Source organism: Microcaecilia unicolor, chromosome 6, assembly GCF_901765095.1.
Source record: "Microcaecilia unicolor chromosome 6, aMicUni1.1, whole genome shotgun sequence".
NCBI classification, from domain to species: Eukaryota; Metazoa; Chordata; class Amphibia; order Gymnophiona; family Siphonopidae; genus Microcaecilia; species Microcaecilia unicolor.
Genome location: NC_044036.1, coordinates 111473800 through 111495228, shown reverse-complemented (window position 1 = coordinate 111495228; position 21429 = coordinate 111473800). Strand labels below are relative to the sequence as shown.

At 42.0% G+C, this 21429-nt stretch overlaps 1 protein-coding gene across 1 annotated transcript in view; it reads left to right on the top strand.

Annotated features, from left to right (window-relative positions):
• Window positions 1-21429, top strand: part of SLC30A7 (solute carrier family 30 member 7) — a 94042-nt gene that overhangs the window by 12724 nt on the left and 59889 nt on the right. Inside the window, exons 3-6 of the mRNA XM_030206892.1 lie at window positions 2257-2370; window positions 5663-5750; window positions 17679-17805; window positions 19069-19200. Coding sequence (XP_030062752.1) covers window positions 2257-2370; window positions 5663-5750; window positions 17679-17805; window positions 19069-19200 — 461 coding nt within the window. The remainder of the gene's footprint in view (window positions 1-2256; window positions 2371-5662; window positions 5751-17678; window positions 17806-19068; window positions 19201-21429) is intronic.

Sequence of the window (21429 nt, the reverse complement as noted above, 5' to 3'; positions counted from 1 at the left end):
CTTCTTTTGTGTGCTTGGATCTGCTGGTGGTGGACTGATGGGACCCTCCGCTGTTCACCTTGATGGTGTCTCAGACCAGTGCGAAGGCAGAATGCTTCTTCAGCCAACAGAGGGAGATCGCCTCCCAGGGGACAGATGCCCTGGTTCAGCCTTGGCTGATGGAGGGCCGCTCTGTCTTTCCGCTGTGGCCTCTGATTGGCCGACTTTTGCACAGAATTGCGCATCATCCTTATCTGGTCCTCCTGGTTGCCTCCAGCCTGCCTTGTAGGCCATGTTATGCGGATCTGCAATGCCTCCTGGTGGGGGATGCTTTGCCGCTCCCCAGGGGGCAGGGTCTGCATCAGCAAGGGCCAGTAGACATGAAAGATCTGAATCATTTTTAGCTTATGGTCTGGTCTCTACTGTGCTTCATTCCAGGAAATCCTCTTATGTCCCTAGCTTATGTTAGGGTCTGGCATGGTTTTAGACCCAGTGTGGGGAATGATCTCTTTCTCCCTGGAGGGCCCAGGTCCCCAATATTTTGGGGTTTCTATAGCGAGACCTTGAGCAGGGGCTGGCCTTGCATTCCCTGAGGGTTCAGGTGGCTGCCCTGGCCAGTGGGAAAGTGCAGGGTATCTGGCTTTGCATAGAGAGGTGTCCTCTACATCCTTCCTTCCCCTCCTGGAACCTCAATCTGGTTCTTCAGGCATTGTCAGAGGCTCTCTTTGAGCCCTTTCAGTTGGCTTTGATCTGGGATCTGACTCTGTGTTCCTGGTGGCTATCACTTCTGCTAGGAGGGTCTCGGAGTTGCAGGCTCTGTCGTGCAGGGATCCGTACCTTTCCTTCATGGAGGACTCCATGTATCTACACATAGTTCCCTCCTTGCCGAAGGTGGTGTCGGCGTTTCATATAAAATCAGGAGATCTGCTTGCCCTCATTTTGGGCAGAGAGTTCGGCTCCAATGGACAAGAGGCTTCACAAGCTGGATGTCTGGAGAATGTTTCTCCAGTACATACAGGAGACAAATGACTTTCGTCTCTCTGACCACCTTTCATGGTCCTCGGAAGGGTGAGGGGGCCTCAAAGGCTTCCAGTGCAAGGTGGATCATGGTGGCTATCGAGGCCGCCTACATTTGCAAGAATAGTCCAGTGCCTCAAGGTTTGAAGGCACACTCGACTAGGGCACATGGTACATCTTGGGCGGAGGCCCGGGTGGTGGCTCCTGCAGACATTTTTAGGGCAGTGACTTGGTTGTCATGCCATTCTTTTTCCAAGCACTACAAATTGGGTATATGGGCAGAATCTGTTTTGGACTTTGGCAGAGCTGTCATTTTGGGGGGGGGGGGGGGGGTGCCTTGTCTTTCCCAACCTAGTAGGACTGCTTCGGTACATCCCGTTCATTCAGAATAGTGTCCCTAATGCCAGGAGAGAAGATGTTGTCTTACCTGATCATTTTCTTTTCTTTTTTTATAGAAATTTTATTGAATGAAGATCAAACATACAAATATAATTGCAAATATTCAGCCGGATAATTTCCAACTTATAATTTTAACACCTTTAGATTAACTTTAACCAACTGTTTATAGTTCCCCTACCCGCCTCCCCCCCCCTCTCATCATTTTCTTTTCTTTAGTCAGCAAAACTATTGTGCAGTCCTGCTGCTGGAAAATCTTGACTTGGGGTTCTGGGTGCTGCTGTGCAAAAAAAAAAAAAGGCAGAAGTAGGGGGTTTCCATGATACTGCTATATCCTGTGGTAGGGCGTGCTTTTTGTGGTGTTCTGTTCTCTTGGTTATCATTGCAGCTGCAGTGGTTGATGAGGCATAGATGTGTTTAAAAAGGGACCTTCTGCTGCTTGGGTAGATGCATACTGCTGTCACTGGTAGAGTCAGTCTTTTTTCTCTATCTCCACCTGCTGGTAGGAAGGGATAATGCCCAGTCTCTTTCTAAAGAAGAGAAAATTATCAGATAAGACATAATTTCTCCTTTTAACATTTTTAATGTTAAGACTTCAGTGTCTCTTAACCTACAGCAGTGACAAAGAACCATGATTCAGTTTCTGTTTATGTCCATCCTTTTATCTCACTGAACAAAATATTTCTCATGCTGTCTATTCAGTTTAAAAAATGCTAGTTTAAAAAGAACTGGCAGCCTCAAGGTTCAGATGCATGTTGTTGAAAAGTGTTAGCGACTTTGCATTGCCAACACCAAGTAAAAACTGTAGATTGTAGTCTCCTTTAGCAGAATTGAGAATAAACTTCATCTTTTGTGTGTTTCCAGTTTAGGTTTAATATCGGATTCATTTCATATGTTCTTCGACTGCACAGCTCTTTTAGCAGGATTGGTAGCATCTGTTATTTCAAAGTGGGGTTCAAATGATGCATTTTCCTATGGGTAAGACTTTTTTTTTTTCTTATATAATGATAGCTCAATAAATACGGTGGTGTGTTTGATATGGTGCGTAGAAGAAGGATATGACACCATGTGTTGGCAACAACAATGAAGAAAATAGTGGGTAAAAACCCCCCAAAATAGAACCACTCTGAATTAGATGTCTTAACCAACTTTAATGTTCAATTCATCAATAAGCATTTGTAACATAGCTGATAGGACTCGACATGGCTGTTTTTCGGCAAACAATGTCTGCGTCAGCTCTATAGATAAGAGCAAATGAACAGTTAAACTTAGTGTGCGTATGCTCAACAAAATTGTGGACAAACCAAACATCTGTAAATAATAAAAATGTTATAAATCTAAACTATGAAATAATAGTAAACCATAAGAAAATAAATACATAATTGAGTACATATGATTGTGTGGAATAGAAATTTGAAATAAATATGAATAAAAAATATACATGCATATAGGTGTAAAGACATATATCAAATTTATTTATTATTAGGATTTATTTGCCGCCTTTTTGAAGGAATTCACTCAAGGCGGTGTACAGTAAGAATAGATCAAACATGAGCAATAGGCAATTACAGCAGTAAAAATATTCAAGTAACATTACAAAATATAGCATGGTATACTACTTGCAATGACAACACAATACGTAATAGAACATTATAATCGGTAGTGAAGGGTAAGGCAACGTAACACAGATGAGTAAGAAAGTAGGAAGAATTTGACAGTAAGGTGACTGATTTGAAGAAAGTTACACATGAGGTCAGAGAGATGGTTAAATATTATCTCAGGCTAGGAGTGGATAAACATGTCCTGCTACAGTATCTGCAGCCCGAGTCAATCCTTGTGTGAGTGAGACTAACAAGTTAGTTACTTCTTCCATTAAAGGCTTGGTTGAAGAGCCAAGCTTTCACCTGCTTCCTGAAGTAGAGGTAGTCTTGTGTTAAGCGGAGCCTTTCAGGCAATGCATTCCAGAGTGTGGGGGCTACTCCGAAGAAGGCTTGCTTGCGGGTATCACGTTGTGTAATGTCTTTTAGAGAGGGTGTAGTTAGTGAAAGCCTTGGGAGGACCTTAGTGTCCTTGGCGGTGTGTGGAGGATCATCCTATTCTTCAGATACTCAGGGCCATTTCCTTTCAGGGCCATGAAGATCAGACATAGCCCTGTATTGTACTGGTAGCCAATGAAGTTTTTTGCAAAAATGGTGTGATATGGTCATGTCGCTTGCAACCTTCTATGAGTCTTGCTGCTGCATTCTGAATCAACTGGAGCTGGTGCAGGCCCTTTGTAGTCAGACCATTGTATAGTGCATTGCAGTAATCCAGTCTTGATGTTACCATGGCATGCACAACTGGGATAAGGTTTACCTTCTCGATGTAAGGAGAGAGGCAGCGTATTGCAAATAGTAGAAGCAGCTCTTGAAGGTTGCTTGGATTTGGGGAATCAGAGTAAGTGTTGAATCTAACTGTATTCCAAGGTTCCTAACTTGTGATTTGAGGGGGCGTTCATATTTCCCAAAAGGGATTTTGATGTCAGGTATGTATCCACTTGTGTTAGGGACTCAGAGAAGCTTGGTTTTACTTTGGGTTCAGGCAAAGTTTGTTGTGTTTAGCCCATTCTTGGCCCTTCAAGTACTAACTATAGAAACAAGAGAAAAATGAAGGCAGATAACGACCATATGGTCTGTCCAGTCTGCCTATCCATGCCATCTACTCTCCCTATCACTCCCTTAGAGATCCTCTGTCCAATATTCAAGTCAAGTTAACCGGCTGGGAACACTGCCAACTGGTTAACTCACTTGTATGTGGCTAGCCAGTCATTTTCAGTGGCACTTAACTGGTTAGTAGTGCTGAAAATGACTGGTTAGCACTGAAGCGGAAGCTGGCTACATCAGGGGCGCTTAATAGGCGGAGTCTGGTTAGCTCCCAATATTCAGAGCTAACCAGCCATGTTTAACACATACATAGGACTGCAGAAATAGCTGTCCTATCTTTATATGGTAGCCCATGGCTAGTTAAGTCTGAATATTGACTTAACCCAGGTATGCGCTAGCTAGCTTTTCAAAACCAGAAATTCCATAGTGCCCCTCTAGACTGGCACAGATGGGTTATACACTCCTACCAGCAGATGGAAACTGAGACCCACTGGTTTCCAGTAGATTTATAAGTGAGCTCTGCAGTCTCTTGGAAACCAGTCTGTTCTCAGTCTCAGCAGATGGTAGAAGTGGTAAACCTACATAAGTATATAAGTACATAAGTATTGCCACACTGGGACAGACCAAAGGTTCATCAAGCCCAGCATCTTGTTTCCAACAGTGGCCAATCCAGGTCACAAATACCTGGCAAGATCCCAAACAAGTTCAGTACATTTTATGCTACTTATCCTAGAAATAAGTAGTGGATTTTCCCCAAGTCATTTTAATAATGGTCTATGGACTTTTCCTTTAGGAAGCTGTCCTAACCTTTTTTAACCCAGCTAAGCTAACTGCCTTTACCACATTCGGATGCTAAGGTGCATAATATAAGGTATGACTGTACCTTCTTCGTGAAAGTGATTAGTAGAAGAGTGTGGTATTTATGCAGGTTACAGAATGAAACATCAAATGACCATATTAGAAGATCTGGATTACTCTCCTTTTGAGAGTGGAGTGGCCTAGTGGTTAGGGTGGTGGACTTTGGTCCTGAGGAACTGAGTTCAATTCCCACTTCAGGCACAGGCAGCTCCTTGTGACTCTGGGCAAGTCACTTAACCCTCCATTGCCCCATGTAAGCCGCATTGAGCCTGCCATGAGTGGGTAAAGCGCGGGGTACAAATGTAACAAAACAAAAAAAATCTGAGCTCAAGGCGAGTTACCATTCAGGTGCAGCACTTATTTCTCTGCCTATAATTTATAGTTTATTAAAATTTGCTATACCGCTATTAGCTAACAAGCAGATCACAACGGTTAACACTCTAAAAACCAAAAGAACTACAGTTCTTGATGGGAAAGAGGATGACGTATGTAATCAGGGTCTTTCAAATACTTGAAGCTGAGCAGTAGGAGTGGCCTGATGCTTAGGCCCACAAGGAGCATCAGCAGCAACATTTGGACCTTGATTTCTCAAATTCTCAGCCTACTGCTTTAACCACACATCAGCTTTCCTTTTCTTCCTTAAACATCACCTCATGATTTTATTGTTGTATTTCAGTGGGACAGAAGCAGGAATTGATTTTATTTAGCAAATAAGTGCTGTAGTTCAATGAAGTAATTATTCTTTGCTTCTGTTCTCCTTTGACCTGTAGGTATGTCCGGGCTGAAGTATTAGCTGGTTTTGTAAATGGTCTCTTTCTGATCTTCACAGCCTTTTTCATTTTCTCTGAAGGAATCGAGGTATGTCAGGATCTATAATTAACAGCCATGAGAAAATTATTTTGCATTGATTACTCTGTATTTTCTGCATGGTTCTGCTACATAGATTCAGGCTCAGACATACCTGTATTTGATTATAACATGAAAGACACAAGGTACAGTATAGTTATTAATTTTTTTCTTAATTGAATTTGAAGTACATTGAGTCCTTTTTCTTTTGAATCGCAAAGGGAATAATATTAAATGAATTCTCTTGTACTGTGTATTAGGGTGCCTTGTAAACCTCTTGGAGCAAATTTGTTTTTAGCATGGACATGAATCACACTATAAAATTATGATTTTGTGTAAGCTAGTCGCCACGCTTTTCAGATTCAGTAGAATGAATTTTAGGCAAACTTGTAATTTACACACTGGATTTCATTTTCTTTCCATTTGCTTATTAAATACACATTGTTATTCCTTTCTTTTCTACAACGTCTGCTACTTATGACCTGAGTAACAAATATTTTACCAAAGAATTTGGTCGTGGAGTAACTTTTTAAAACTGAACCTGGAAAAGTCAGTACTACACTGGACAGTGGAGGTACAAGAAGCACATCTATAGTCCAGTGATAAGGAGGGTGCAGATATTGTGTTACAATTCTATTTGTAGTATAAGCATTCACCTAACAGTAGAGCAGCAAGTAAGTCTTAATGGCGTGTAAAACTTTGCTCAGCTTAGATTGGTTTGTCAGATTCAAGGCTTTTTTTTTGGTCAATGGAGCCTGTTTACCAACTATGCCCTTAATATGCATTATTTCGAGTTAACTTGTTGCCTCTGATACAAACAGCATATATAAATGAGGCTATGTAGGAGAAGTGGCTCGCTCAAGATTACAAGGAATGTCAGAGAAACAGGATTTGAATCCTGGCAAGGGGAGAAAATGTATTTGTTGAAATGTTTCAAATTAGTCATCTTAGGACAGTGATTCTTGGTTTAAAGCATTTTAGGATTTTGTGTCTTGATATATTACAATCTATGCATTGCTGTTCTGACTGTAACTATGTTTCTTGGAGCCAATATTCAAAACTACTTAAGCAGAGCTTAACCCTAGTAGCGCTTTAAAAATGTTAAGTAGTAGTAGTAGTAGAGCTGGGTACTGAATGTATAGACATTGTGTTTGTTTTATTTTGTCAGGCTGCATGATTCCTTGTATTGCCAGAATTTGTGCATATAGGTATGGTGGTGGGGGTTGTGCATTTTGAGGGCAGAATTCTAAGTTACACAGAGAGCAGCAAAATTCAGGAGCTATCCATATAGCCTAGAATCAGGGTACCTAAGGTATTTGAGAACATTGATGCCTTGATTGAGAGGAAGTCCAGCTTGAAAGTTCAAACGTACCTTAGTATCTAATTGTGTTTTACTTTCCCTCTGAATATTTTTTATACTGTAGAGTCAAATGATTACATCAGTGTACAGTGAAGCAGATGGTGATAGGAGAAGATGCACCTTCCTTTTTGTCTCTGCAGGGCAGATTAGTGAGTTAAACCTTGCATTAGACAAGGGTCTGGGCCCCTGGGGGCTTGTTTCTTGTCTGGCGGCACAAAACTTCATCCTCCTTCCCCACTCAGAATTTATGGAGGAGTCCGTTGAGGCTAGGCAAGGATTCCTTGAAGCTTTGTGACGCTTAAAAAAAGCTAATATTATAACTCTTTTTTTGTTTTTTTTTTTCTTTGTTTCTTTTTACATTGGTTATGTTATCCCAGACACATTCCAGGCAACTATTCTGGACTTTTGGGGAATCATTCATCCACGAGAGAAAGAGAACAGAATCAATATAAAAACAAACATACTTCCCCTGGTGCCCAGCCCTCCCCAAGGATGAAAAGGATAACAAATGGAGCAATAATAAACAAAGATCCAAACCAAGAGGCAGTCACACAGTGCTACCACAGATCTTAGCCACAAACTAAGATCATCATGTTATATATACCTTTTTCTGAGGATTTTGCTGAAGTTTTAAGAGATATTTCCAGAGGGCTAGCTTTATTAGAATGCTGGGCTTCTTAGTTTATATTGAAGCTTAATAAGGAGAAGACATAATTCATAGTACTGAGTAGTAGTTTTGTTTGCCAGTGGCTGATTTTCTGTCAACAGTGTAACGTATAAGTTAGAAAAGAACTCAAAAGTTTGGGAGTATTATTTGATAACATACTTTGAGTCACAAGAGAAAGCGGTTTCAACTAAAGTGTTTAGAACATTATGGAAGCATATGAGAATACGAGATTATTTTGCTCCTGACTTTTTTCAAATAGTCATGCAGACACTTATTTTGGCCAAGAGCATAGCCAGACCTCGCGGTGGGAGGGGGCCAGAGCCCGAGATGGGGGGCACATTTTCATCTGCTGCCCCTCTGCCCCCTCCCCCCCTGCCGCCCTGCCACTCCCCATTCGCTGCCATAGCAAATACCTTGGCTGGCGGGGGTCCACAACCCCCGCTAGCTGAAGCGATGTCCAGCACCAGTCTCCAGCCGCGTTGCCTGCCCTGCTCTGTCTTCCCCTCACGTCCTGCACGCTCCTTTTAGTGAAATTGGTAGATCCCAAGGAAAAGGACAAATTATCAAATAAATCCTTAAAGATTAAAGGCATTCCTGGCAAACCGTAAGGCCCAACAAGGACTGAACAAGTAAACTAGACCACTGAAGATTTTAGATTGTCAAATGATAGAGTTTGATGGGTGGTCCAGTTTTTGTTAATAAAATTCTATGCCGTAATGTGAGAGCCAAAAGTATGTCATTGACCACCAGAATATATATTTTAATAAAGAAAGGTGTAATAGCATAAAACATACACAGAGGATGAAGTAATTGCCTCTTTTCCATCATGGCAGCAGAATAGTCCTGGAAGATACGCTTTGAATTCCCTTTATAAGACAAAGCTTCACACCTCAATACTGTTTTAGGGTTTCCAATTTATGCTGATACGTTATAGAATTTGGTGATGACTATGAGAGGCTTCATGTTTTCAGACTTACGTCTGCTTAGGCAATAGATGCAGGCCCTTTTGCAGTGGTAATTTTAGCCTCTAGCCATTGTTCCAAGGCTTAAAGGAGACGCTACTGCGATACTATCTCTGGTACACACAGGAACCAGAGATTATCCCTCTGGGACTGATTCTCAGGGTCTTCTATTTTTTCTGTGTGGGCGCGCACCAAGGCCTGCAATGCTTCAACATTCATAGTGCAAAGTGTGTACTTTGTCTTCAACCTCAGAAACACGTTGCTTCAGCTCTGTAATATGTTGGGTAGCATTAGCCAGGATTTGCTAGTTGTTCAAATCAGGGCTCAAGCGCCTTCACCATCGCTGTAGTTGATTCAGTTAAAGCAGTGCCTGAAAATTGAGTAGCCCACACTGATCTGTCGGCCATTTTGTCATCATTTGGGCAGGGAGCAATCCTTATCTACCTTTGTGGTTTTAGAAGACATAGTTCCAGTTACAGGTATTTGCCCATACCCACCTGGATCAGCACAGGTGAGTAAACAACAGTTTGGGACCCGCTATTGTTCAGATGCCAATGGTGATATGGGGGGAGGGAGGCTCAGAGCATGTTAGGAACACGTCCTTCCCTTTTCATAGCATCACATAACCAATGGTCAACAATATAAAATTAGCATAAATATACAGAAAAGAGCTTAATTAAAGGAAACAATCACACACGCTTCAAAGGAAGATAAAATGCTGTATACTGACAGTTCAGGACCCACTAGATGCTCATCCTGTTGGTTTTCCATAACACATTCTGAAAAAATGTGTTTTTATGAGGACTTTAAATTTTTGGTAGGATGATTTACTGCAAATTGAAGATGAGTTCATTCTGTAGCCTAGGGGGGAAAATAGTGAAGTGTTGCATGCTATCATAATCTGCCTGACTAGGATTACGCAGGACAAGTCAGTGAGAGTCCAGCGACTTTAGTTGTCATGCGGAGGTATAGGGTATAGTCAATGCTGAAAAATAAGATGATAAACCTAAATAATATTCTTTATGCGTGAGACAGAATTTTTGAAAGTAATGCAGAATCGTACTGGAAATCAATGCAAACGTATTAACAAAGGTGTAACATGGTCAAACCTGTGAGCCGCAGAATTTTGTAATGTCTGGAGCCGTTTTAATTGGAAAGATCGCAGGCCCACATAAACAGTATTGCAGTTGTCCAATCTTGAAAAGAGAAGAGTTAGTTCAAAATACGGCAGTACGTTTACTCTTTTGTTAACCACCTTGAACCTCCTGCTGGGATTAGCACAGTCTACAATTTGAAGATTAGATTAGAAGAGCATGGGTGAGGGTATGCAAGGATGGGAAATCTAGAATGCTGTGGGGTTATCTTTAGCTGGCGTTAAGAAGCATAGCCTCTTTTTTAATATCTCTTTGATCTGCTCTTGAAATGCAAGTTGAGAGTTGATTGTGACTCCTAGATGGCAAAATGAATAGGAAGGTGTAATGGTGATACCAAAGAGATGAAGTGGAAATGTGGGTATGAGCAGAGATCTGCTAATCCAGCGAACAACCATTTAAAAAAAATAAGAATAGCCATATTGGGGCAGACCAATGGTCCATGTAGGCCAGTATCCTGTGTCCAACAGTGGTGAATTCAGGTCACAAGTACCCGACAGAATCATAAGTAGTACCAAGATTCCATGCTGCCTATCCCAGGGACAGTAGTGACTTTTCCCATTTCTAGCGCAATAGTAGACTGAGGACGTTTCCTCTAGGAACTTGTCCAAACCTTTTTTAATCTCAGATACTCTAACCACTGTTACCACATCCTGTTACCTGCAGTGGGTGGAGATCAGTATTGAGTGGGGAAAATTAAAAATGTTATCTGCATAAAAGTAGAATCTAATATAGGACCAAATAAGAGTAGCCAAATGACCAAGAAAAATGTTAAAGAAGGGAAAGAATAGATATTTTAGGCACACAAGTAGGGTAAGAATATGAATTACCAGAAGAGTGGTCACGAAGACAGGAATAAAACCATGAAAGGACAGAGCCAGGCAGTGTAATAGGAGAGAGTGGTCCACTAAATCGAAAGGTTGAGAAAAACTGCTAAGCAAATATCACCCCTATGAAGGGATGAATGCAGTCCGCTGAGGAGAGAGTTGTCAACTGTCTTAGTGCTATTAAACTGTCTAAATCCTGCTTCGTAAGGATGAAAAATTGACAGTTTTTCAGTTTGAGAGCAATTGTGTAAAGACTACCTTTTCAGTGAGTTTAGCTAGAAAGCATAAGTTCAAGACAGGACAATAGTTGGCAGGTAGCGCTGGATCTAATGAAGGTTTTTTCCAGCAGAGGTGGGACCTGTTCCTGAAGGATTGATGTCGGGAGACATACTGTTCTTTATGGGGAACACAACAGGGCTAGTCGGGGACCTTGTATGTCATTCCCTTTCATGCAAGACATAGCTTTAGCATACTGTAGAGGTCCTTTTGTGAGAAGTTCACTACAATTATACAAGGATGTGTACGTTTCTTGTTGGGGTCAAGCACGTTGGGTCCTCTTTTTAGGCATATAGTTTAACAAGGCACTTATGAACATAACCCTTAATGCTCTGGGAGAAGTACTTTGAGCTGCTCAAAGGGGCATCCGTCTCCCAGAAGACCATTTTTCTGGTGGCTGCTGCATCAGTTGAAAGAGTCAGAGTTTGAAGCGATCTCTTGCAGTGAGTTGTATCTCAATATCTTTAAGGAAAGTGCCCTTGTGACCATCTTTCTGTCAAAGATGGTCTTCCCATTTTTCCCTTAACTAGTATACCGTGGAGCAGACAGCTAAAGTTGAAAGCATGATTTATTTTGCACAAGTACCTTTGACAAGAAAGACTTTTTATCCTCTTTGGAGGACCATGGAAAGGGAAAGTGTATGCAAAAGTCTGTTTAGCCAGATAGCTAAAGGAGATTGTTGCAGCGGGCTATGCAGCACACAATCGTGTATTGTTGCAGGAATTAAATGCGCATTTAGCTAGGGCGCAGGAAACTTCCTGAGCAGAATACGGATCAAGCTTGCCAGAGGAGATTGTAAAACAGTAACATGGATAATGTTGCACACTTCCTCACATTATTACAGGTTGGACCTCATGGCCAGACAGCAAGCAGGCTTTGGGGATCTAGTCCTGGAGAAATGCAGTGAATTCCTCCTGCTCTGAGTAAAGGGATTTTGGTACATCCCACTGGTCTGGCACCAAAAAATACTGCATATGTAGGGAAAGTGAGCAGTTTTTGCTGTGTCTTCCTCCCTGTTGTAGGGAAGTGTATAACTTGCTGGTGGTTTGGCAGAACTTAAGAAAAGACAGCTAGTTATTGGGTACCGTATATACTCACATATAAACCTATCCGCATATAAACCAAGAACATTCCCCTTCCTCCCCCCATTTTTTTTAAAGGGAAAAATGTTAACTTGAATATAAAACGAGGGGGTTTATATTCCAGGATTCCTCCCCTTCCATTCTTCCTTCCCGCTGTCCCCTGCGGTGTCCTTCTTCTCTGCCGCTGGCCCCCACCTCCCCTCTGAACTTGCAGAACTCCCACTTTCTCCCTTCTTGGATACCATGTATATGTGAATATAAACCCATCTGAATATAAACCAAAAAACATTCCCCCTGCCTTTTTTTTGGTAACTTGAATATAAATGGAAGGTTTATATTCCATCCTTCTCTCTCTCTCTCTTCCTGTGTTGCTGCCCCCACCCCCCAAACTGACAGAGCTCCCACTTATTTCCTCCATCCCTGCTATGACTTCCAGTGGCATTCTTGCAAGGCTGGAAGCTGCGGCAGCCATTTTTACTACAGAGACAGCATGGGCAGGAATGAGTGGAGATTGCTGTTGCCTCAATGTGACACTAGACTATGTGGATGGTATGGTAAGCCTGGGAGGTGCTACTGGTGTGTTTAGGGAGGGAGTTCGTGTGTTATGAGAGAGAGAGGGAGGAAGTAAGTGAGAGCTCTGCTGGTTCCAAGGAAGATGTCGGTGGGCGGGCAATGGCAGTGGCAGGAAGGAGGGAATGGTAGGAGTTCTAGACACCAGGGGAATGGGAATGAGGGAGATCTTGAATATAAACAGAGATTCAATTTTTGATGACCTTTTTGGGCCAAAAGAATCTGTTTATATTAAGAGTATAAATGGTAAGTATAACTGAACCCATTCGCCATTGCTTTGAAGTATTTATACAGTCTGTCCACAACTGATTTTAAGCATCATTTTTATAACCTTTGCTGCTTGTTGAGCCATCCTTGCAAAAAAGTAAGCCCCTTTCTTGTGCGTTAAGCCAGTATTTAATTTTGAAAATTTAAAATAGCTTTTCACCATTATTGTTCTAAATTATTTGCTACAAATGTAAAATTCCTCATGGTGGTCTGCCTTCAGATTGAATTCCTTTATGTAATTCCAATTTGTTGGTAATAACTGGAGTCTTAGCTTTATTATTGTAGCAAAATTAGCAATGCTGTTTTGATGGCACAGTGACCTATGTGTGGCTTAGTGAACTACTTGGCTTCAGGGACCACTCAATAGTGCCGCTCAATAGACAAGGTCATCGCCACTATGCTGAGAGCGAGGAAGCGCTCTACTTCTACTGCTTACGCCAGGGTTTGGCGTACTTTTGCATCGTGGTGTGAGGCAGGCTCACTTTCTCCCTTCACTGCTCCAATTTCTTCAGTGTTGGTGTTCCTGCAAGAAGGTCTGGAGAAAGGCCTGTCGCTCAGTTCCCTTAAAGTCCAGGTAGCGGCTCTGGCTTGCTTCAAGGGTCGCCTGAAGGGTGCTTCCCTGGCCTCGCAGCCAGATGTGGTGCGCTTTCTCAAGGGAGTTAATCACCTGCGCCCTCCTCTGCACTCAGTGGTACCTGCATGGAATCTCAATCTGGTGCTAAGAGCCTTGCAGAAGCCGCCTTTTGAACCCTTGTCGAGGGCATCTTTGAAAGACCTGACGTTGAAAGCAGTCTTTTTGGTGGCTATCACTTCAGCCAGAAGAGTTTACGAGCTCCAGGCGATATCATGTCGAGAGCCCTTTCTGCAGTTCACTGAGGCAGGAGTGTCTATTCGCACAGTGCCTTTCTTCCTGCCCAAGATTGTTTCTCGCTTCCATGTGAATCAGCAGCTCTGTCTACCCTCCTTTCGTAGGGAGGACTACCCAGAGGAGTACTCTGCTCTCAAATATCTAGATGTGAGATGAGTCATCATCAGATACTTGGAAGTGACCAATGATTTCTGGAAGTCGGATCATCTGTTTGTGCTGTTCGCAGGTCCTCGTAAGGGTCTGCAGGCTGCCAAGCCTACAGTGGCATGATGGGTCAAGGAAACCATTGCAGCGGCTTATGTGGCCGCGGGGAAGGTGCCGCCTATCCAGCTGAAGGCTCACTCCACTAGAGCACAGGCGGCCTTGATGGCAGAGGCTGGGTCTGTCTCCTTGGAAGAGATTTGTAAGGCGGCAACTTGGGCATCGGCTCATACCTTCTCCAGACATTACCGCTTGACTGTGGCTGCTCGGGCGGAGGCCCGGTTTGGAGCTTCAGTGTTGCGGTCAGGGATTTCTATGTCCCGCCCTGGGTGAGTACTGCTTCGGTACATCCCACCAGTCTATGGATTGATCAGCATGATGATATGGATGGTAAAATTATGTATCATACCTGATAATTTTCTTTCCATTAATCATAGCTGATCAATCCATAGCCCCTCCCAGATATCTGTACTGTTTTTATTCTGGTTGCATTTCAGATTCAAGTTTAGTCTTCAGTTCCTGTTCAGGAGGACTTCGTGTTCAAGTTTTTCAATTGGATTCTTCAGGAGTTGAGACGATTTTGTGTTACAGTGAGCTGCTGCATTCCTCTCCCCTCCGTTTTACGGGGCTAGATTGAGACCTAAATTCTGCCGGCGCTCCCTCCCGCTTCGTGCGGCTGTAGGGCAGCTTTGTACCCCTCCCGCTTCGGCGGTGTTAGGGTCAGTTAGCTCCTCCTGCAGTTGCGGTTGCAGGATAAGCCACATCCCCCCCGCATCGGCGGGTGTGGTGTCCCTCCTCCGCTCCGCGGGGATGAGCTGGACGGATTCCCCTCCCCCACTTGTGTGGGGATGAGCTGGGTTGATTCCCCTCCCCCGTTTTGGCGGTGGTGAGCTGGGCAGAGTGTCCCTTTGTGGGTGCAATTCTCTAAGTGCTGAGTCCTGCGGATGGAGCTTTGATATCGACATACTAAGGAGTTTCCGGCAGCACATGACCACATATAGGGAGGCAAAAGGATTGCTCTCTGTCTCCACCTGCTGGTAGATGGACACAACCCACCAGTCTATGGATTGATCAGCTATGATTAATGGAAAGAAAATTATCAGGTATGATACATAATTTTACCTTAAACACATCAACCCAGTGGGATGTGTTTTCTTTAGTAGACAGCCTAAGCTAAAGCCAATCTCATCAATAAAGCACAATCTCTTAAATTGTCTAATGGGACACCCCCTTTGGGTTAGTTGACTGATAAATAGAATGAGGAATTATCTAGCCCAGTTAGATCGATGACTGGATTTAGATCTGATATAATGCCCACATATAACTGTCTGCCATAGAAAGGAAAACTTGAATGTTTAGCCTACTTCATCTTATCTATAGATCTCTGGCTTTTGTCTACATACTAGACCCTTTTGCCAGCTCTTTGTATTGGCAAGCATGGTCAAAGGGGCACTTGAATTCATATCTGGTGAATGAGTTATTTCATGCAGGACTTTTGGAAAGAGGTGTTTCTAATTATTTCTCAGATAGTAGGCTATGTGCTTGGCATTTTTCCTTAGTTGACTGTCCTATACATGTCTCCAGATCCGTCAAACTGTTGAGCTCTGAAATATTCCTGGCAGCTAGGTTTACAATTCAATATTTGAAACAATTTCCAGTACTTGGGAATTGGTCAGTCCAGTTTTTTGAAATTGCCCATATAGAGAAAGAGACACAGGTGCTCATTTTCAATCTCAAAATGGCCATAAAACGTACATCTACTGAAAATGTCTAAAATCATCTTCAAAAAGGCAGAATTTGGACATTTTTCACTGAGTTTGTTCAAATAACAAGGGGGCGTATTATGGGCGTGTTTTTGGTGGGACTAGGGCAGGCCCAAAATTAGGGCATCTTTCAGTGACAATGCAACAGAAAGACATGTCCAAGTTTAAAAAAAGAAGTATGTTTTTATTTATGATCCTCATTCCAGAGTTTTCTTTCACTTGGAAGAGACCTGTCTGCTACATATTTATACCCCAGAGGTATTTAAATGTCTCTATCATATTTCTCCTATTCTACCTTTCTAAGTATAGGTATTTAGGTCTGTAAGTTTATCTCTGTATGCTTTTATGACTAAGACCATTGATCCAGAGAGTGATTCATAAAATGATACTCCATCTGGTTTATACTGTTTTGAAGGTGTAGTTTCCAGAACTGTATGCAGTACACCAAATGAGGTCTCACCAGAAACTTAGGCACTGTAGCTTCCTTTTTCCTGCTGGTCATTCTTCTCCCAGTTTACCCAAACATCCTTCTAGATTTTGCTGATGCCTTATCTGCCTGTTTGGCCACCTTAAAATATGATCATCCTCAGATCCCACTGTTATTTTGAAGTTTTTTCATAAATGTTGGCACATTAGAACCTCAGACAGCTGTGTCCTCTAGATTATAATGGAAGGCTGCTGATTTATATATATTAAAAATCTCCCCGGAACACCCATCTTGGAGTACTAAAACTTCTGCAGCACCAATACTAGCTAACATTGAAATTCTCACTTTTGCAAGCCAGCATAGTTGAACCTCTTTCACTGCAGAAGAGCCAAAGTGCATTTACTCCATGTAGTTTCTGGTCCCCAAAAATAACAGATGTATTCCATGCCCCATCCTCGACCTAGCTTAGGGTTTAAAGAAGGTTTGGATAATTTCCTAAAAGAAAAGTCCATAAACCATTATTAAGATGGATTTGGGAAAATCCACTGTGTATTCCTAGGATGAGCAGCATGAGAACAGTTTTACTCTTTTGGGATTTTGCCAGGTACTTGTGGCCTGGATTGGCCACTTTGGAACCAGGATACTGGGCTTGATGGACCTTCCATCTGTCCCAGTATGGCAACATTTGTGTTCTTATGTAACAAATTCCTGAATAGAAAAGCTCAAGATGGTTATTTTGGGTTATGTAATTTCCCCTTTTTGACCCATTTCAGCTGTATGTTCATAAACTATATTTAGAAATAGAGAGTGAAAATAAAAATTAGAGCAAAAACGGGTTAACAAAGGTTGGCTTTGTTACCCAAATTTATAAGTTTAGTTTATGCCTATATAGATAAGCATCCAAGCTGTAGGAGATTTCAAGATGTGTAACTGAGCAAACCACATGTTTCTTGCCTAGCCTTAACATTGGGGATATTCACAAAAATGTCTTGCAATAGTCCCAGTGAAAGTTTGGGGGGGGGGGGGAGCAGAGGGAGGGAGGGGTTCATGTGTTAGCTACTTGAATGATTGGTCAAGTGCAAATCTTGACCTAGTGCCACAGTCACTAGAGTTTTATCATCTACTATCAAGTTCAAGCTAAAGCAACATGTAGCTAGAGAGTCTTTTGTGTGACAACTTCAAAGAAAGTAATATGCTGTCTCTTTTAAAAGGATGTTCTCTGAAAGTAGGAGTTCAAGTTATACAAACCCTCCTTCCAAGGCAAAGCTTTGATAGGGAGTTGAAGGGGTCATAGCAATGTTTGAAACTGCCATACACCAGAAAGGGAAGGCTTTTGCTCTTCCCAGACAGTTCTGTTCAGCAACAAGTGTGGTCATGTTGCATGATGTGTGTGTGAATGGTGAGCTGCAGTGTTCACAGAACACTTGTAATTGATAAGAAGCTTTTGCTTGATTTCTGTGTTACTTAAATTGTAAATTGCAGATTTAAAGTTTTTGTTCTTTTGTTTTTCTCTTTCCAGAGAGCACTCGAGCCCCCTGATGTACATCATGAGAGACTGCTTCCTGTTTCTATACTGGGACTTATAGTAAATCTTATAGGCGTGTTTGTTTTTAAACATGGGGGTCATGGACATTCTCACAGTTCTGGTATGATATTTACAGTGTTTGTGGTGATAAGCTGTAGGGGGTAATAAAGTGCTAAGTTTATATGGAGTCTTTTTTTTTTTTTTTTTAATTTCTAAACACATCAGATTTTACAAAGAAAATGTTATCTAATCCCTAGTTTCCCAATTGTTATGTGCCTCCAGGCTTAAAGGTGCTTGTGGAGCAGATGTGACATTTTTAGGGTGTTATTGTGTTTAAAATTTTAGATCTAATTACTTTTTCAAACTGTGCTCAAGGTGAGTTATGCTTCAGGCAAAGTAGGTATTTATCTATCCCAGAGGAGTTGTAGTTCAAAGGGCGCAGTTTACTAGTATTCATTTGTGATTTAATACACCTTAAATAATACCCCATTATTTTTCATAAAGAATATTTACTAACTATGCATTTAACAAGTTAACATATGTTAATTCAAATTAATGCATATGGGTTCAAACTTAAGGTCTCTCTTACTAGAGATCACGAGAGTGACTTGCCCAGGGTCACAAGGAGTGTTGGAGAAACAGAATTTGTAGCCTACTCCTTATTCCTGTTTAATTACATATACCATCCTCTTGTTTTTAATGTTCTTATCTTGTTAAATATTTAAATTAACTAATGTATATTCTCATTAGACAAAGTCACAACAAACTGTGGCATTTTCATTTTATAAATAGATTAGTGAGTTTTATGTTACTGCTTTTCCTATTAATGAGAAACATAGGGATCCTGTTATTAACCTACGATAAAAAGTGACCATAGTGACCTTTATGCAGATTTTTCTCAGCACACTAAGGCCATTTCTACTGCAGCTGTAAAATGCCCTTTCTGTATTTTTTGTATTAATGGCCATTAGTGCAAGACCATCAAAAATTAGTTCGTGCACACTTACTGCCCCCATTTTGTTAGCTGTAAGGGCTTACACACTATTCCTGTGCTAACCAGTTACCACATGGTAGTGTAGGTTCACTAACTGATTAGCACAGGAGCGCCCACTCTTTGTCCTCAGACAGGCCCCTCAAAAAAATTTTTTTCCTGCTGTAGACACATATTAGCGCCTAACACAGTTTAGTAAAAGACCCCATAGCAATTGAAACAGAATTAAGTAAAGATTGTTCTTAAACGACATATAACACTTTATGAAACTAAATTCAGGTTCATTTCAGAGTGACATTTTTGCATATTCTGCTCGTTCTAACCCATTCTTCCCAAGACAATTTAGATTAGTTTGAAATTGTTTCAAATGTTTTGTCATGGAAATGTTTGCAGGTCATGGACACAGCCATTCTCTCTTTAATGGGTCCCTCAGCCATGGACACAGTCACGGTGGGCATGGCCACAGTCATAGCCATGAGTCTAAACATGGGCATAGCCATAATGATGGACATGGGCACAGCCATGGTAAGTTCAGCATCTTCCAATTTTATAATTTTGAACTGGCCATTTGTTCCCCCCCCCCCCCAACCTTACTTCACAGAACATACTGATTGTTGTGTTTAGTTGAAAGACATTTGCTAGCCTGAACCCTAGACATGTCTTTCAAGTGTAAAATTACAAATATATAAACCCAGAAATCGGTCAAAATTCTGCCCTGTATTTTCAGAGTTAGCATGTCTTGTAGAAGTTTTTCTTTTTTTAAATTACCTTTATCCTCTTCTATAATTCCTTTATTTTCAAATTTTCAGGCATGTCTTCTAAAGACTGTATACCTTATGTGTTACGTGATGCAATGGCCATTCGTTGACTTGGTTAAATAGGTCCACAGCACAGGGTATGAGGTAGTGATAGCACCTGTAGTTCTAGTTCTCTGAATTGCAAAGCTTAATTGTTTTTTTCAGTTTTTTCTTTTTTTTTTTTTTTGCCCAGTAGCTTCCTCATGTTTTGGGCAGCCAGATCAATTGGAACAGAGGTTTACTGGTCTACATTTGCATGAGTCTTCATTTACAACTACTAAAAGCAATTTCCTTATTCTGTATGCACTTCCCACAAGGGGTGCTGAATGATACCTTAGCAGCCCAGGACACTGAAGACTTGACCCCATGACAGCACACAGCACTGTTACTGAATTACTGGCTTGATCCCTTTAAATTAATTGGTGAAGTGATTTTTAATGCACCAAAAAATAGAATGCCTAGTTTATGCTGAAATGTGTAGTAATACCGTGTTTCCCCCAAAATAGGACATCCCCCCAAAATAAGACCTAGTAGAGGTCTTGCTGCAATTGTAAAATATAAGGCCTCCCCCAAAAGTAAGACCTAGCAAAGTTTTTTTTTAATTTTTTTTTTCTTTTAAAGCAGGGTCGCCGGGCCCCCCCTCCACCCGCCCTCCGTCGCTCCCGGAAGTTGGAACAACCTTAAACACCTCCTTTCACCAAAAGTAAGACCTACCGTAGCAAAGTTTTTTTTTTTTTTTTTTTTTTTCTTTTAAAGCAGGGCCGCCGAGAGCCGGACAAGGTCGCGCCCCCCCACCCGAGGTCGCCGGGCCCCCCATCCACCCGCCCTCCGTCGCTCCCAGAAGTTGGAACTAACCTTAAACGCCTCCTTTCACCAAGTTCACACTCTCAGCAAGCAGCAGCAGGGCAGGCCACTCCTTCCTTCCGTGACCCGCCCTCCTTCCTTCCGTGTCCCGTGTCGCCTGACGTAACCTAACGTCTGCGAGGGCGGGGCACGGAAGGAAGGAGTGGCCTGCCTGCTGCTGCTTGCTGCGAGTGTGAACTTGGTGAAAGGAGGTGTTTAAGGTTAGTTCTATCTTCCGGGGGGGGGGGGGGGGGCACCTTGTCCGGCTCTCGGCGGCCCTGCTTTAAAAGAAAAAAAACTTTGCTAGGTCTTACTTTTGGTGAAAGAAGGCGTTTAAGGCTAGTTCCAACTTCCGGGGGTGACCTCGGGTGGGGGGGGGGGGGACGACTCGATGTTTCCCTGAAAAATAAGACATCCCCTGAAAATAAGACCTAGCCTGTCTTGGGGAGCAAAAATTAATATAAGACAGTGTCTTATTTTCAGGGAAACACGGTAGAAATAGGATCAAAGCAGGTTTTCAGATTTCAGCAGTCTGTGACATTGCAAGAAAACACTGATGTGCCTCTTAGGGACCAAATAGAAGTGGTTGCTTTTCTGTTAATGAGCAGGCACACAAATGGTTGACATCTTCACAAAGCGCCAGGATGGAACAGCTCTGAAGACTAAATGTAAAGTTCGGAGCATGTGCAGTTCTTCCCGAGTTTAACAGTATCCTTGGGTGTTTTTTTGACTTGGTTGAATGTTTACCAGGTGGCATACTAGAAAGCTTTCTGCATTTTGACACCTTCATTGACAATTTGACTACTACCGAAGAATGTAAAGATTGGACTTTATTGAAGCAAGATGATGATTGTACTCTCTCATAAAGTCCATCTTTTAGATAGAGGCTGAATTGTTAGGTCTGCCACAAAGCTATTGTGAACCCATGTATTAGATGCCGTGTATTAGAATAGCCACTATGGCCTTCAGTGCCTTTATGTATTTTAAGAAGACAAATACATCCTAGGGAGGTTCTGCTTCCTGTTGTAGATGAAAGAAAGCCTCTCAGTACGTGTTCTTAATGAACATGGGATTTAAAAAAACCCAAAACAAAACCCTTCACAGGGAGATTTGC